Source organism: Hylobates moloch, unplaced genomic scaffold (genome assembly GCF_009828535.3).
Source record: "Hylobates moloch isolate HMO894 unplaced genomic scaffold, HMol_V3 SCAFFOLD_14, whole genome shotgun sequence".
In the NCBI taxonomy this organism is placed as follows: domain Eukaryota; kingdom Metazoa; phylum Chordata; class Mammalia; order Primates; family Hylobatidae; genus Hylobates; species Hylobates moloch.
In genome coordinates this window covers 45,055,046-45,069,549 of record NW_026652289.1, presented here as the reverse complement: position 1 = coordinate 45,069,549, position 14,504 = coordinate 45,055,046, and the positions used below count along the sequence as shown (strand labels likewise).

The following is a 14,504-nucleotide window of genomic DNA, read 5'->3' as shown; positions in this document are numbered from 1 at the left end:
TTATAGATAGAGTAGTACAGATAATATAGATAGGGGATAGTAGAAGTAAATACAGGTGGGATTGGCAGTGAGAAATTACCCCAAAATAAGAATACAGTTTCAGATGCGTTATAAGCATTTTTGTTGCCAAATCTCCCAAGCTGAATGTGCAGTGAATAGAATGGCTTATTTTACCACCTTCTTCTCTTCCCCATACCCAGGACTGGCAACTTTGGTTGTGATCGCCTGTCAGCCTGTCCTAGAATATGGAAGTTGGCGATGGTGTTCTCACTGCCCATTGGTTTTATCTGTTAAGGCTGCATTTCTAAAAGGGCAGTCACATGCGGGTCTCTTTGCTTCTCTGGGCTGCAGTTACCTCTTCTGTAAAATGGGGTCAGATACGGTGCTGGTAGTTCTGTCTATATTACTTAGATTGGACTCAGTCTTGGAAATTTATCTCATGACTGATTAATATTTGGGGATTTTAAAATATTCTGTCAATGAGTGATTTTGATAATGTTTCATTTCACAAACGTACATTAGAATTTAAAGGTTTGACACAGCTTATGGTATTCTGATACATTTATGATACAATGCAGAGCTCTCATAGATAGCGTTTTTGGCATTCGACTTTCTAGGAATCTGACCAAAGAAAACACAGAATATGAAGAAGCTACATCTTAATTTTTATTTATGGTTCTGAAAACTTGGAAAGTATATATATAACAGGAAGAGTATGGGTCAGTGAGATGTACTTTGTTCCCTAAATAGAATATGATAAATGCATTTTAAATGGTTATAAAGACTGGCAATGTGGAAAAATTGTTGAATGAGGAGAGAAGGAGCATTTGTTTAAATTATAGTATAACTAGAACTAATCAAAATTGCTCAGGAAGAAAGTCTAAAAGAATATATATCAAATGCTAAATGTCTATTGGATGTTTTTAATAATTTCTATAATGTGATTATTACTTTATAACAAAATTATCCTTTAAAACCCTGTCTTCCTTTTTCCTCCCCTAGTCAAGCCTTCGCATTTCTCCACCTCTGCCCTTCCTGTCTCTGACAGGGGGTGGTCCCAGAGACCCTTTAAAGATGGGGGTAGGGTCTCGGATGGACCAAGAGCAAGCTGCTCTTGCTGCAGTCACTCCCTCCCCAACCAGTGCTTCAAAGAGATGGCCAGGAGCTTCTGTGTGGCCATCCTGGGACCTCCTCGAAGCTCCCAAAGACCCCTTCAGCATAGAGAGAGAGGCTAGGCTGCACCGACAAGCTGCAGGTGAGTGTGCCTTGAGCATGTGTGGGGCCTGAGGCTTCATTTTGGGAGCAGAGAGGAAGTGACCTTAGTTCACACACTTGTGAACTGTCTAGAGGAGGCTTGGTTGCATGGTGAAGTCTCCAGATCTGCAAAGAATTATCTTTCTGTGGAGTAAATACTAATGGGAACAAATTCAGGAACTTCTTGAGGCTGAGTGGAGAGGAAAGAGGCAGGTAATCTGGCACATGCATGTGCCACAGCACAAGGAGCTGGCTCTGTCTCTCACTTGTGCCATTCCGTGGAGACTGGCTGTGTGCTGCTCTTGCTTTTACTTTTTCCATGGGTGGATGTCCTCGAGAAACTCTGGAAGGGATGTCCAGCATTTTGTCTACCCTCCCCACATTCTAATTCAAAGACCGTCAGACACAACTCATGCTGGAGCTTTCTTCCCGGAGGCTTTCTGATTGGTATACTCAGGGATGCACTGGGGAAGGAGGGGTCCATTTGTCAACCTCTAAGGTAAGGAATGTCACCAGATGTCCTGGTCTCTTAGGAATCCTTAAGGTTCTGACATTTAAATTTAATCTTAGGCTGGCCTGGGTGGCTCAGCACTTAAGCAGAGGCATCAGGATGGCTTGAGCCGAGGAGTTGCCCAGCCTGGGAAACATAGTGAGACCCCCATCTCTATATATTTTAAAAGGTTTAAAAAATAAATTATCCTAAATATGTATTAAATATGTTTTTCATCTTTGTCTAGTACCGCTTCAGAGAGATGTTCATTAACCACTGGCTCTTCGGAGGTCCTGAATTTGATGACTAAGTTAGTGTTAGTTTCTCCATTCCATTTGTTTCCATAGGCTTCAGTGTGTCTGTTTGCTCACAGAGTTGGGCTGGATCTCATTCTCCTCTGATAGTGCTGTGCCCTGTTCACCTAATGATTTTGGCAGCCCATCTTTGTACTTTCTCTGGTGCCATTGTTTTCCTGTGAAATGACTACCATGCTTTTGGATGAGACCATTATATTCTGTTTTTGTCATAAAAGATTGCTGACATTGCCCAGTTTCTTGCTGTAGCAACACGTTGGGCCTATTCCTTTTAGGAAATGTCCTTCCACATCTTTGTCTTGAATGAAAATGATAGTTCCTTTCATTGGCTGTCTGCCTCTTTGCTGAAAGAGGAGGGTGAAATAAATGGGCAAGAACTAGCTAGTCCTCACTAAGGTCAGTCTCTGATTTGGAAAGGTACAAACAGTGGGGACAGGATTGAAGACTGATTCATTACGTTACCATGTTGGCATCAAGGAAGGCCCATTGTCTATTTGGGTGCTATAAAGATGAGTCTGGCTTGGAACAGTTGTGACATTCTTGTCTTACTGGGTTGCCAGTGCTGGTTTTTATTGGCAGTGTCCTAACTTCTGTGATTCATGAGTTCAGAGCCAAGACAGAGAAACAGAATAGAATGTTTCTCATTTGAACATTGGGGAGAAGGCCCATTTGTACCAGTAAGCCTGTAAGATGTTGTATTGCTCTGTTTATTTTCAAGTAATTATGAATTAGTACTGTAAGCAATAACAAGATAAAACTGCTTTGTGGTTAGCATATTAGTTGAATGTTTGAAAATAACATGGGGTGTAAATTTTTACCCTACACATCTGGTTTGGTATTCCTTTCAATTTTAGTGGGGACAGAATTAGCAAAGTAGGATTATCATACTTGACTGAGTAGATTGGTGAGACATAGGTTTCTTGCTTTTCAGAATAATCATGGATATTCTCTCAGGCATCTGGGCAAGGACTGTGGCCAGTCAGGTTCTTACTGGACAAGTTCACCCTGGGGAAGAGTGGTGGCTTTGTTGATTCTCTAACCTCGCCTGTTTATCTCTTTGCCATCTACCAAAGCTGTGAATGAAGCCACCTGTACCTGGAGTGGCCAGCTTCCTCCCCGGAACTATAAGAACCCCATCTACTCTTGCAAGGTGTTTCTAGGAGGTGTTCCTTGGGATATTACAGAAGGTGAGCTGTCTCTAAGACCTCCTGCTTTAAGAGTTGAAGGGTGGGGCATGTCTTTCAGGAGCATGAAACTTGGAATTGAGGCCAGGGGCTGAATCCCCTGCCTGAGCTCAGGGTATTGCATGAGTAATATCCTCATGAGTGTCACTCAGACACTCCCCTCAGACACTCCCTGAGGGGAGAGGTGCATTTCATAGACCCCCATAGTGCTCCTATGTCGGGAGCTTACACCGGAGATCAGCATTCATTTTTGAGTTGTTTGTCAGTGGGGATGAGCCAGGGAGGAGAATGCTGGTGATTCTGTGTTTGTGTTTTTACTGGGAAAGATGGTTCCTCAGCTTCTGCCATTCTTTTCTGTCTCTTTGCAGCTGGATTAGTTAACACCTTCCGTGTTTTTGGCTCTTTGAGTGTGGAGTGGCCTGGTAAGGATGGCAAGCACCCCCGGTGTCCTCCCAAAGGTAATATGCCTAAAGGTAATAAAGACGTGGTAGGAGCTTTTTTTTCCCTTCCCTAGTACATAACTGCACCTAGGGGTGCTGGGATGTCACAGCTGCATGTTGGTAACATGGTGGGCACTCCAGGGCACAGACCTGTCATGTGTCGCACTTTCTCTTCAACCTAACACATCCCTCTGTTTCTTCTGAGCTAATGTTCCATCTGTCCAGACTTACACAGCAGTGGGAGTTGCCTCTGAAACGCCTTCCTTGTACACTTCTCTCTAAACCTGAACCCAAGCAGCACCTTTCCTCTCAAAATAAGGCATTTGAAAAGCTTTCCTTTGCCTGCCTGTCCTGCCCAGTTACGTTGTTGCCTGACCTAATTCTTGAAGTCCCTTTGGAGTTGGCAGGAATGAGGACCAAGCATCTGATTCTTCACTGGTCTGAAATGAGATCCCTTCCCTGTAGAAAGGAGCAGGTGCTATTTTCACCCTGCCCCATCTTCATTGAACTGAACTAATGGTTTAAGTAGGCGTTTAAAGCAATACCTGCCATCCTTCCTGCCCCCAGGAAAGCCTGGCTCTGCTGACCTGAACATGCTCTGTGTTCTTGCATAGAGAGCTGTGGTAATGGTGGGATCCTCTGTCTCAGCTTGCCAGTCCTTTCCTTCACCAGGGTGGGAGGGAGGCCCACAACCCGGGGCATCTGCATAGCAAATGCTTCCACTCAACAAGACTTTTCAGGAGTAAAACAAAAATGTATCTTACACACAAGACCTTCTTTCTTGGAAGAAACGCCCTGCTGCAAAGCCAAGGCTGAGGATTGGCCACCTAAGGGATATTAATGTGAGTTTTCCTCTCATTGGGAATAGGGTATGTGTATCTGGTCTTCGAACTAGAGAAGTCTGTCCGATCCTTGCTTCAGGCTTGCTCTCATGACCCGCTGAGCCCAGATGGCCTGAGTGAATATTATTTCAAGATGTCCAGCCGAAGGATGCGCTGCAAGGAGGTGAGAGCATGATGTCCTTTCTTGATCGAGGTTCTTGGAATATTGAGGCACTGGATTTTCTTGGGGTAGGTGGATAGGCAGGCTGCAGGCAAGGAGTATTCCTGCTGAGGCAAGAAGGCTTTTCTTATCCCACAATAAAATAGCAGTATCCTCTCAATTACATAAAAAAAAAAAAAAAAAGGCAACCTTTGGGCCCTAATGGGTGGTGCATGCCTGCCCATGGTAATCAAACTGTCTCCCAGTCTTTATTCTACTCTTCTTTCTGGTAGCCAACACTTTGGTTTCAAACCTCTTGTCTTAGAAATGAAATTGAGAACAGCAAACTTCCCTACTTGGACTTAACTGATAAACCTACAGCTGTTTTTCCCTGGTCCTGCCCTTCCTGTGCCTTGTGACCTCCCAGTCTGTGGGGGTGAATTCCTCTTTAGCCCACACCCACCTGTGGGTCACTTCTTCATTCTTATTCAGGGCTTTATTTAGTTTTGTGGGTTTTCCCCAAAAGATTCTCTCTTCCTATGCCTTTTCTAATATCAGCGTTATGTATCCTTGGCAGCATGGGTCTCTAACGAGTTTATCTCACCTGGGCATCTCATTGCACATTCTTGGGCCTTATCCCAGACTTACTGAATCACTCTAGGTGGAATTTAGGAATCTCCAACTGAACAAAGATCCCCAAGTGGTTCTAGTGGATAGTGTTTGAGAACCACTTGTCAAAGCAAGTTTTGAGCTCAGGAATCAGTGTGGTGGTAAAATCAGATTCGAGAGCACACAAATTTTGTGACATTGGACTAGATATTTAATATCTCTGAAACTTTGTTTCCTCTTCTCTTCTATAAAATGGGAAACTAAAATGCCTATTTTAGTAAAAAAGATCAGTGGTTGCCAGGGGTTTAGCAGGAAGGGATGAAGAGACCATAGCACAGAGGATTTTTAGGGCAGTGAAACAATTCTGTATATGGTGGATACATGTCATTATACTTTGGTCCAAACCCATAGAAGGTAAAACAAACACCAAGAGTGAACTCTGATACAAACCATGGACTTTGGATGTTGATGATGTGTCAGTATAAAAAAATGTTCCACTCTCATGCGGGATCCTGATAGTGGAGAAGTCACACAAGTGTGGGGGCAGAGAGTATTTGGAGAATCCCTGTACTTTCTGCTCAGATTTACTGTGAACCTTAAAGCTTCTCTAAAAAAATCTATAGGGTAAGAGGAGAAATGCCTATTTTATTTGGATGGTTGCGTTAGATTTAAAATAAATCCATATAACAAAGCTGGCTCTTGTTCTGCGTTAGTGAGAGGGCAGGCTCGTCCTCTGGCTGCCCACAGTGACCCACAGCTTCCCTACCTTCTCTGCTTCCTTACTGTGTGGAGCTTGTGTAGTCTTCCCACCTTAGTATGTTCTAGGACTTAATTAACATGCTCCTTTTTCCTCCCCTCCTGCTTTCACAACCAGAGATGGCCATGTGCATATCACAGAGCCCTTCCCCTTCCTCAGTGCCCTGTAGACACTATCCTGTCTCTCATTCCCTCCTCATCACCTTACAGGGATTTAATCTTTCTTTCATTCACTGGCTATAGGCTGATGCGGTTCTCCTTACTCTCTACTTTTCTTTTTCCTTTGTGTTCCCCTCCCCGCCAGCGCCAATATAGCCAATCTTTGACTCCCTACTTCTTTTCTAGTTCAGACAAATGACTCACTTTTGTGGCTCCTCTCACCTTTAGACCCAGATTCACCTTTCTAGCCTCATGTCCCACCTGAGCCCCACCTTCCTGTGGGATCCTCCTTTGGGATGTCCTGTAATCCCAAACTCTTTTGTGGGCAAAATGGGCTTTTTCATCTTCCAGTGAAATTGGCTCCCCTCTCGTAACTTCTGCCAGGTCCTCTCATCCCAAGACCGTGTAGGCCCAGCACCTACCAGGCCTGATTCTTCCTTGCTTGCCCATCCTGCTTATGCTGTCTGAGTACTGCAGACTCTTCTGTTGAAGAATCTCTTTGGTCTTGGCCTGTTCTCTGCTTGTTGCCACCAGCCTTGTCCAAGTCTTAATCACCTGTTCTTTGAAACTACTGTTTTTGCCTCCTTGCTGGTTTCTGCCTCAGATCTCTTCCTGCTTCAAGACATATTTTTAGATCTTCACTTCATTCTGGAATCCTCCACCTGCTCTACAAGGTTTTGTTCCAGGTTCAGGAGATTCAGAGGCAAAGGACATGGTCAGCCCCAGCCCTTTAAGACTCCAGGGATCTTATTATGTGACTTTCTACCCAACCTCTCTCCAGTCATTGCCACTGCTCTGGCACAAACCCTCTGAAGCCTAGGTTGGGCCAGTAACCATCTCATACAAATATCGTAAGTACTCCCACCCCTCTGTGCTTTAGGATCCTGGCCTTTAATTTCTCTGTGAGTCCTTCCTTTCTTGAGGACTTCAGATTATGCTCTTTTCATCAGTGTCCACAGCCCTTTGTTGGAACTACACAGTTGGAGGTTGAAATACAATGCTGGGCTCCTGGGTTTGGTCATGTGGTACTTCTTTGCTTACTCTCCAGCATGAGTGAGTACTGTGTCCACTTCTACCATTCTGGACACATGGACTCAGTAAAATTCAACTCCAGTTGGGGTGGAGTCAGGGTGGTTTATTGGACGCCTGCATGCCTAAGATTGGGCAACAACACCTTTTCACCCCTGTAAAGGCCTTAGCTCAGCTTCAGTATCTCCAGAGCACGTACCTTGCCATGCAAGCACCTCTCTCTCTGTGGCTGTCTGCCAGGGCTGATACACCTTTGGGTGGTTTTCAGGTGCAGGTGATCCCATGGGTATTAGCCGACAGTAACTTTGTCCGGAGCCCATCTCAGAGGCTTGACCCCAGCAGGACGGTGTTTGTCGGTGCTCTGCATGGAATGCTAAATGCTGAGGCCCTGGCAGCCATCTTGAACGACCTATTTGGTGGAGTGGTGTATGCCGGGATTGACACAGATAAGCACAAGTATCCCATTGGTAAGTGTCCCACTTCTGTGTGTGAAAGCTTGGTTGGCCCCTGGGAGTAGACCAAGATTGTGATACTTCCCCATGGGAGTGAGGAGAGAGGCCTGACCCAGGTCTGCAGATCAGCATATACCAGCACCATAATATCTTTTTCTAGACAAGTCACGAGTACTGGCCCTTCTGTATCTAGCCCTCTACCCACCATCTCCCACGCAGTGGGAGAAAAAGCAGTTGGAGACTACAGGAGGTGATAAGAAGTGAGAGTGAGGTAGGAACTTTGTTGGAAGCTCAGAGTTCACAGCGAAACCATTTGAACAGACAACAGGTACTATTTCATGAAAAGGCTGCAATTCTCTGAACTTGCCTGGTTTCTTTTATTAAAAGTTCTTGAAAAGCTCTGGCATTGTCTAAGGTCAGAGACCAGGTCAGGCGGGAGGAGGACTTCTGAGTGAGTCAGGCAACAGAGTGTGCTTTCCTAACTCAGAAGTCTGTGAGCCTAACCATTAGGTTTTGATCAGCTCCTCTGAGAAAGGAGGTCAATTTGCCAGTCCTGGCAAAATGTCAATGATGGGGTATGGAGGTGGAGCAGAGCCTGACCTCTGTGATTAAGATGTGGTTAACCCACCTCCCCAAATGCTTAGTCTTCACACCCACACTGAATCTGGTCAGGAAGGAGCACCGCGTACTCACCAGTGCTGTGCAGCAGATTGAGAACAGGGACTTCAGAAGCCGCAGGAGCGGAGGAGGCACTTGGCAGGATGGGGCTTCTTCCAGCTCTCTTAATAGGTCTCCAGAGTGCCTCCAGGCTAGGAGAGGTTCAGTTCAACTGCTGGGCTTACCCTTCAGACAAGTGTTCTATCTGCATCTTAGCTTCCACTCTGAATCCTTTAACCTTAACCTATGCTCTACCTGCAATGAAGGAGTCCCTTCTCTTGCCTTCCCATCTTGATCTGCAAATTCTTCCCCCATTCCTGAATGGTTCACGCTAACATGACCTCCACTGTCAAATATGGTACGAATATGGTACCCACCAGCTAAATGCGGCCCCATTGAGTTTCGGAAACACAGCTGTTGTCACATTTGGAAATAGTATTATTAACGTATAGGGTTAAATAAAACTTTTTTTTTTTTTTAGATGGAGTCTCACTCTGTTGCCGTGCTGGAGTGCAGTGGTGCTATCTCAGCTCACTGCAACCTCCGCCTCCTGCGTTCAAGTGATTCTTCTGCCTCAGCCTCCTGAGTAGCTGGGACTACAGGTGTGCGCCACCATGCTCAGCTAATTTTTGTATTTTTAGTAGAGACGGGGTTTCACCATGTTAGCCAGGATGGTCTCCATCCCTTGACCTCATGATCCGCCCACCTTGGCCTCCCAAAGCTCTGGGTTTACAGGTGTGAGCCACTGTGCCTGGCCAATAAAATATATTATTAAAATGAATGTCACCACTGTTTTAAAATTTCAGTGTGACTACTAGAAAATTTAAAGTTACATAAGGGCTGACCGTGATGGCTTATACCTATAATTCTGGCACTTTGGGAGGCCGAGGTGGGCAGATCGTTTGAGTCCAGGAGTTCGAGACCAGCCTGGACAATATGGTGAAACCCCGTCTCTACAAAAAAATACAAAAATTAGCCAGGCATGGTGGCTCATGCTTGTAGTCCCAGCTACTTGGGAGGCTGAGGCAGGAGATTGTTTGAGCCTGGGTTGCAGAGGTTGCAGTGAGCTGAGATCACGCCGTTATACTCCAGCCTGAGTGACAGACGGAGACCCTGTCTCAAAAAATAAATAAAGTTAAATAGTAGCTCACATTATATTTCTGTTGGACAGCACTGGTATCGTAAAGGGTTTCCTGCATTTTAAAAGAGTAGCATTAGGCCAGGCTCGGTGGCTCACGCCTGTAATCCCAGCACTTTGGGAGGCCGAGGTGGGCGGATCACAAGGTCAGGAGATCGAGACCATGCTGGCTAACGGTGAAACCCGTCTCTACTAAAAATACAAAAAATTAGCTGGGCATGGTGGCGGATGCCTGTAGTTCCAGCTACTTGGGAGGCTGAGGCAGGAGAATGGCATGAAACTGGGAGGCAGAGCTTGCAGTGAGCAGAGATTGTGCCACTGCACACCAGCCTGGGCGAAAGAGCAGGACTCCATCTCAAAAAAAAAAAAAGTAGCATTTGGGAGAATTCGGTTAGAAGGGAAGCTTGTGTCTGTTGTCCTAGGATCTGGTCGTGTGACTTTCAATAACCAACGGAGTTACCTGAAAGCAGTCAGCGCTGCTTTTGTGGAGATCAAAACCACCAAATTCACAAAGAAGGTGAGTTGGCTGGTTTATGCCCTTACTCTGGGGTATATGAGAGGGGTTTGGGCAGTTACTACCCAGGGCAGGCCTGAGATCTGAAGCTGTTTGTGCTGGGTGTGTTTAGGGAAGTGAGCCAAACTCCTGAGAATTAACATTGAAGTTAGGGTTTGGGAGTGGGCTTGGTCTTTGTATGCCCAGGAGGAAGGGAACTGGGACTGTTGAGCCTCTTCAGTGTGTAGGGTGCCTTCCCTCACGGTGGTATTTCTTTGGCATTGCTAAGTAGCCTGACTTGCTATTTTCCAACCTTTCGGGAATCCTCTGAACACTTGCCTATATTGATAATTGATAGAGGGCTGAGGTACAGTTTGCCAAGAAGACCAGGCATTAAGGTGTGTGGTTGCCTGAATCCCAGAGGCATCCAGCCTGACTCTGCATGGTATATGAGTCTGTCCTCTAGAACCCCTTTCTGTACTTCAGGCCCATAATTCTCTCCAAGCCTCCTTTAAAACAGGCAAATATCCTGCATTCCAATATCCCGCATTCCTGTGTGTGGCCAATAATGTGCCGTTCTTCTGTAGCCTATCGAGCCTCCTGGTAAGAAGAGCCACTTCCATCTTCTTATTTTGCCTTTGTGCAGGTTCAGATTGACCCCTACCTAGAAGATTCTCTGTGTCATATCTGCAGTTCTCAGCCTGGTCCTTTCTTCTGTCGAGATCAGGTGGGTCTGATGTCTATGAAGTCCCTGCCCTCAATTAAAAATTGTTGACTGGGCGCGGTGGTTCACACCTGTAATCCCAGCACTTTGGAATGCCAAGGCGGGAAGATCAGGAGGACCAGCCTGGCCAACATGGTGAAACTCCGTCTCTCCTAAAAATACAAAAATTAGCCTGGCATGGTAGCATGCGCCTGTAATCCCAGCTACTTGGGAGGCTGAGGCAGGCGGATAGCTTGAACCCAGGAGGCGGAGGTTGCAGTGAGTCAAGATCACACCACTGTACTTCAGCCTGGGACAGAGCGAGACTCTGTGTCAAAAAAAAAAAAAAAAGTTATTCCAAGTTCATGACGTTGGATGTTAGAGTTCTTAGGTACCCTGTGGTGTCTGAGAGCATGGAGGAGGCAGCAGTAATGTTTGCTGAAGGTCAGACCAGGGACAGACACACTTTAGATAGCTTGATCCAGAACTCTTAAGAAAATATGTTGAATTGAGTCTTTATACTTTGGCCTTTTTCTTTTTTTTTTTTTTTTTTTTTTTATTATACTTTAGGGTTTTAGGGTACATGTGCACAATGTGCAGGTTTGTTACATATGTATCCATGTGCCATGTTGATTTCCTGCACCCATTAACTCGTCATTTAGCATTAGGTGTATCTCCTAATGCTGTCCCTCCCCCCTCCCCCCACCCCACAACAGTCCCCAGAGTGTGATGTTCCCCTTCCTGTGTCCATGAGTTCTCATTGTTCAATTCCCACCTATGAGTGAGAACATGCGGTGTTTGGTTTTTTGTCCTTGCGATAGTTTACTGAGAATGATGTGGCCTTTTTCTTGCCTGGGATGTTGCTATGCAGTATGCCACTATTGCTGAGAGGTGGTTTTGTAGATGATGAGAAGCCTGGCTGGGTGTGGTCAGCAGCACGTGGGAGCCAGGCTCAGCTGCCTAACCCTGAGGCCTTCTAAATGGATTTTTCTCTACTCAAGGGACTTGTCCTCCTTTACATCTGAACTTCTGGATGACTTTGATATTTGCACCTGGGCTGTACCCACAGGTGTCAGTGACAGGCAGAAAGCAGCGAGATGGCTTTCTGTTGAATGTTCCTAGGTGATGGAACGTGGATCTGGATGTGTTTGGCAGTGCTTCTCAAATCTTAATTACAGACACATCACCTGAGGATCTTAGATTCTGATTCAGTGGGTTTCGGGCGGACCCTGAGATTCCGTGTGTCCAACAAGTATCCAAGTGGTGTCAGTGCTGCTAGTCAGCATCATCCTTTGACAGGTATTAGGGGAAGTCTGGGACCTCTTAGGACACCAGCAGCAGTCCATCCATGCTTAGTGGGTGCTTTTTAAATTTTATTTAAAAATTTTTTGCAGTGATGCCGTTGATCAGATTTGGAGTCTCTGAATATGGTTAAACTGAGGCTCTCAAGTGAGAGTTTGAAGTTAAGTTTGGATTGTTAGCTAAAGCCTGAGACCAAATACCTCTCTGATCAGCCTCATCTACCAGGCTTTTATGGATCTGGATCTTTCACAGATAATCTCCGTAGTCAGATAATTGCTCAGAGATTAGTGGCTTGCCTGAGGTTACACAGCAGCCAAGAGATGGGACTAGACTGAGAAACAAACCCAGTCACCTCTCCTCACTTAATGGGAAGAAAGCAGGATGTTGCCTAGCATTAGAATTTTTAGTCAGTGTCTTTATACATTCTCCACGTTAGCAGCCATGTGATACAACTACTCTGTAGGAGGTGAGAAGGGCAGGGGAATAGGAGAGCAGCTGTCATGGTTAGAGGGGTAAGAGAAACTAGCATGGTCTCTGCACACACTACGAGCCCAACATGTTTAAGTAAGGGGACCCGTAACGAGGATGGTGGGTTTGCCATAGTTAATCAGGCTTCTGTGTTGAGGTGAGAGCGCTCCTATGGACCATCTCTTCTAACCCACAGAGGCCATCGGGAGTCTCCCACCCCTTCTCCAAACAGGACAAGCAGCTCATGCAACAGCTTCTGTGTCTGGTGCTGACACAAGCATGGCATCCTCCTTTTTGTTCCCCCAACCCAGGTCTGCTTCAAATACTTCTGCCGGAGCTGCTGGCACTGGCGGCACAGCATGGAGGGCCTGCGCCACCACAGCCCCCTGATGCGGAACCAGAAGAACCGAGATTCCAGCTAGAGGAGCTGGCCTTGCCCAGTGGCCTGTGGCGCCCGAAGCTGGCAGGTCAGGCAAGCAGCTTGCACCACCCTGCCACTGGCGACCAGGGAGCTGGCTTCCCGAGGACAAGGGAAAGTTGTAGTCACCTTTGCACTTGCTGAATCTGTCTTTGTTTCTGCACTAATTAATGCACATTGAGTTTTGTCGGGTTTTGTTTTCGGGGGTATACCAAGGGCAAGGACCCTCTGGCTTACCCTCCAAGCGACTCTGTAGTTTTCCCAGATTTTAGTTCCTCATTTTGCAGATGAAAAGCGAAAAAAAAAAAAAAAAAAAAAAAAAAAAAAACAACTACGTGTCCAGAAGGTATTGAGGTATTGACACGGATGCCTACACCTAGGTTTATTTATTAAAAGCGCTTTTTTACATTCCTTGCAATACTGATGGTGATGATGCGCAGGTCTCATTGGTTTCATTCTTGCAGTTGCCATACAGTGCCTTTCCATTTATTTAACCCCCACCTGAACGGCATAAACTGAGTGTTCAGCTGGTGTTTTTTACTGTAAACAATAAGGAGACTTTGCTCTTCATTTAAACCAAAATCATATTTCATATTTTACGCTCGAGGGTTTTTACCGGTTCCTTTTTACACTCCTTAAAACAGTTTTTAAGTCGTTTGGAACAAGATATTTTTTTCTTTCCTGGCAGCTTTTAACATTATAGCAAATTTGTGTCTGGGGGACTGCTGGTCACTGTTTCTCACAGTTGCAAATCAAGGCATTTGCAACCAAGAAAAAAAAAATGTTTTTGTTTTATTTGAAACTGGACCGGACAAACGGTGTTTGAGCGGCTGCTGTATATAGTTTTAAATGGTTTATTGCACCTCCTTAAGTTGCACTTATGTGGGGGGGTGGGGTTGATAGAAGTTTTTAATCACAAAGTCACAGGACTTTTTTCTTTTGTAACTGAGCTAAAAAGGGCTGCTTTTCAGTGGGGGCAGATGAAGGCTCACAGGAGCCCTTTCTCTTAGAGGGGGCAAGTACCCTTCCCTTATATCTTTAATTTGAGGAATGTATGAGATAACAGTTGCAGTTGACTGAAATGCCACTGGAATTTGAAAACTTGACTTTTTTCTTTCTTTCCTTTTTTTTTTTTTTAAAATAAAAAATAAAAAAACCCCACAAAAACTACTTGCCCCTCCTAGGGAAGCTGTGTGCCAAAGAACCAGTGTCATAACCCCTCCCTCCTGCTGAGCTGACGTTGCATTGTTGCATATCCCAGCTACTCTGTGGGTTTTGTGAAGCTGTGTGTGAAGTCTCTACCTCATTGTAGTATATGCAGGCAAGACTGCACTCTCCTACAGATGTGTGGAGTAAGCTGTGGTGTAGTTTTTTTGGCACATAATAAACACGTTGCAGCAGAGTTCTGGTTTTGTCTCTGTGTTTGAGGTCTGGGAGCAAGGGGCTAACGTGGGGAGTAAGGGGGTAATGGCATAGCCACAGCTTGTTTCCTTGGATTTCTGTGATGGGATCCTGGCCCAGGATAATGGTGGGACTGTGTGGGAGACCTGCCCTGTGAGTACTTCTTGGTCCCTTCCATCATCAAATATACTTTGGAGATGCCTCTCCAGTGGGTGGGTACTTCTAGCCCAAATATAAAAAGTCCTCATATCTTAGC

The 14,504-nt window shown here is 45.5% G+C and overlaps 1 protein-coding gene across 10 annotated transcripts in view; it reads left to right on the top strand.

Moving 5' to 3' along the window:
- CPEB1 (cytoplasmic polyadenylation element binding protein 1) overlaps positions 1–14,249 on the top strand; it is a 105,717-nt gene extending 91,468 nt beyond the window's left edge. For 5 of the 10 annotated variants that reach the window (XM_058427651.1, XM_058427653.1, XM_032175559.2 and 2 more), the window contains 8 exons: positions 1,003–1,255; positions 3,132–3,245; positions 3,611–3,715; positions 4,551–4,687; positions 7,485–7,683; positions 9,886–9,980; positions 10,603–10,683; positions 12,741–14,242. In XM_058427651.1, the coding sequence (XP_058283634.1) occupies positions 1,003–1,255; positions 3,132–3,245; positions 3,611–3,715; positions 4,551–4,687; positions 7,485–7,683; positions 9,886–9,980; positions 10,603–10,683; positions 12,741–12,851 (1,095 nt within the window). In that variant the 3' untranslated portion in view covers positions 12,852–14,242. Of the gene's footprint in view, positions 1–1,002; positions 1,256–3,131; positions 3,246–3,610; positions 3,716–4,550; positions 4,688–7,484; positions 7,684–9,885; positions 9,981–10,602; positions 10,684–12,740 lie in introns of all 10 variants that reach the window. The other 5 variants (XM_058427650.1, XM_032175563.2, XM_058427649.1 and 2 more) reach the window with 3 other exon arrangements.
- The last annotated feature ends 255 nt before the right edge of the window (positions 14,250–14,504 follow it).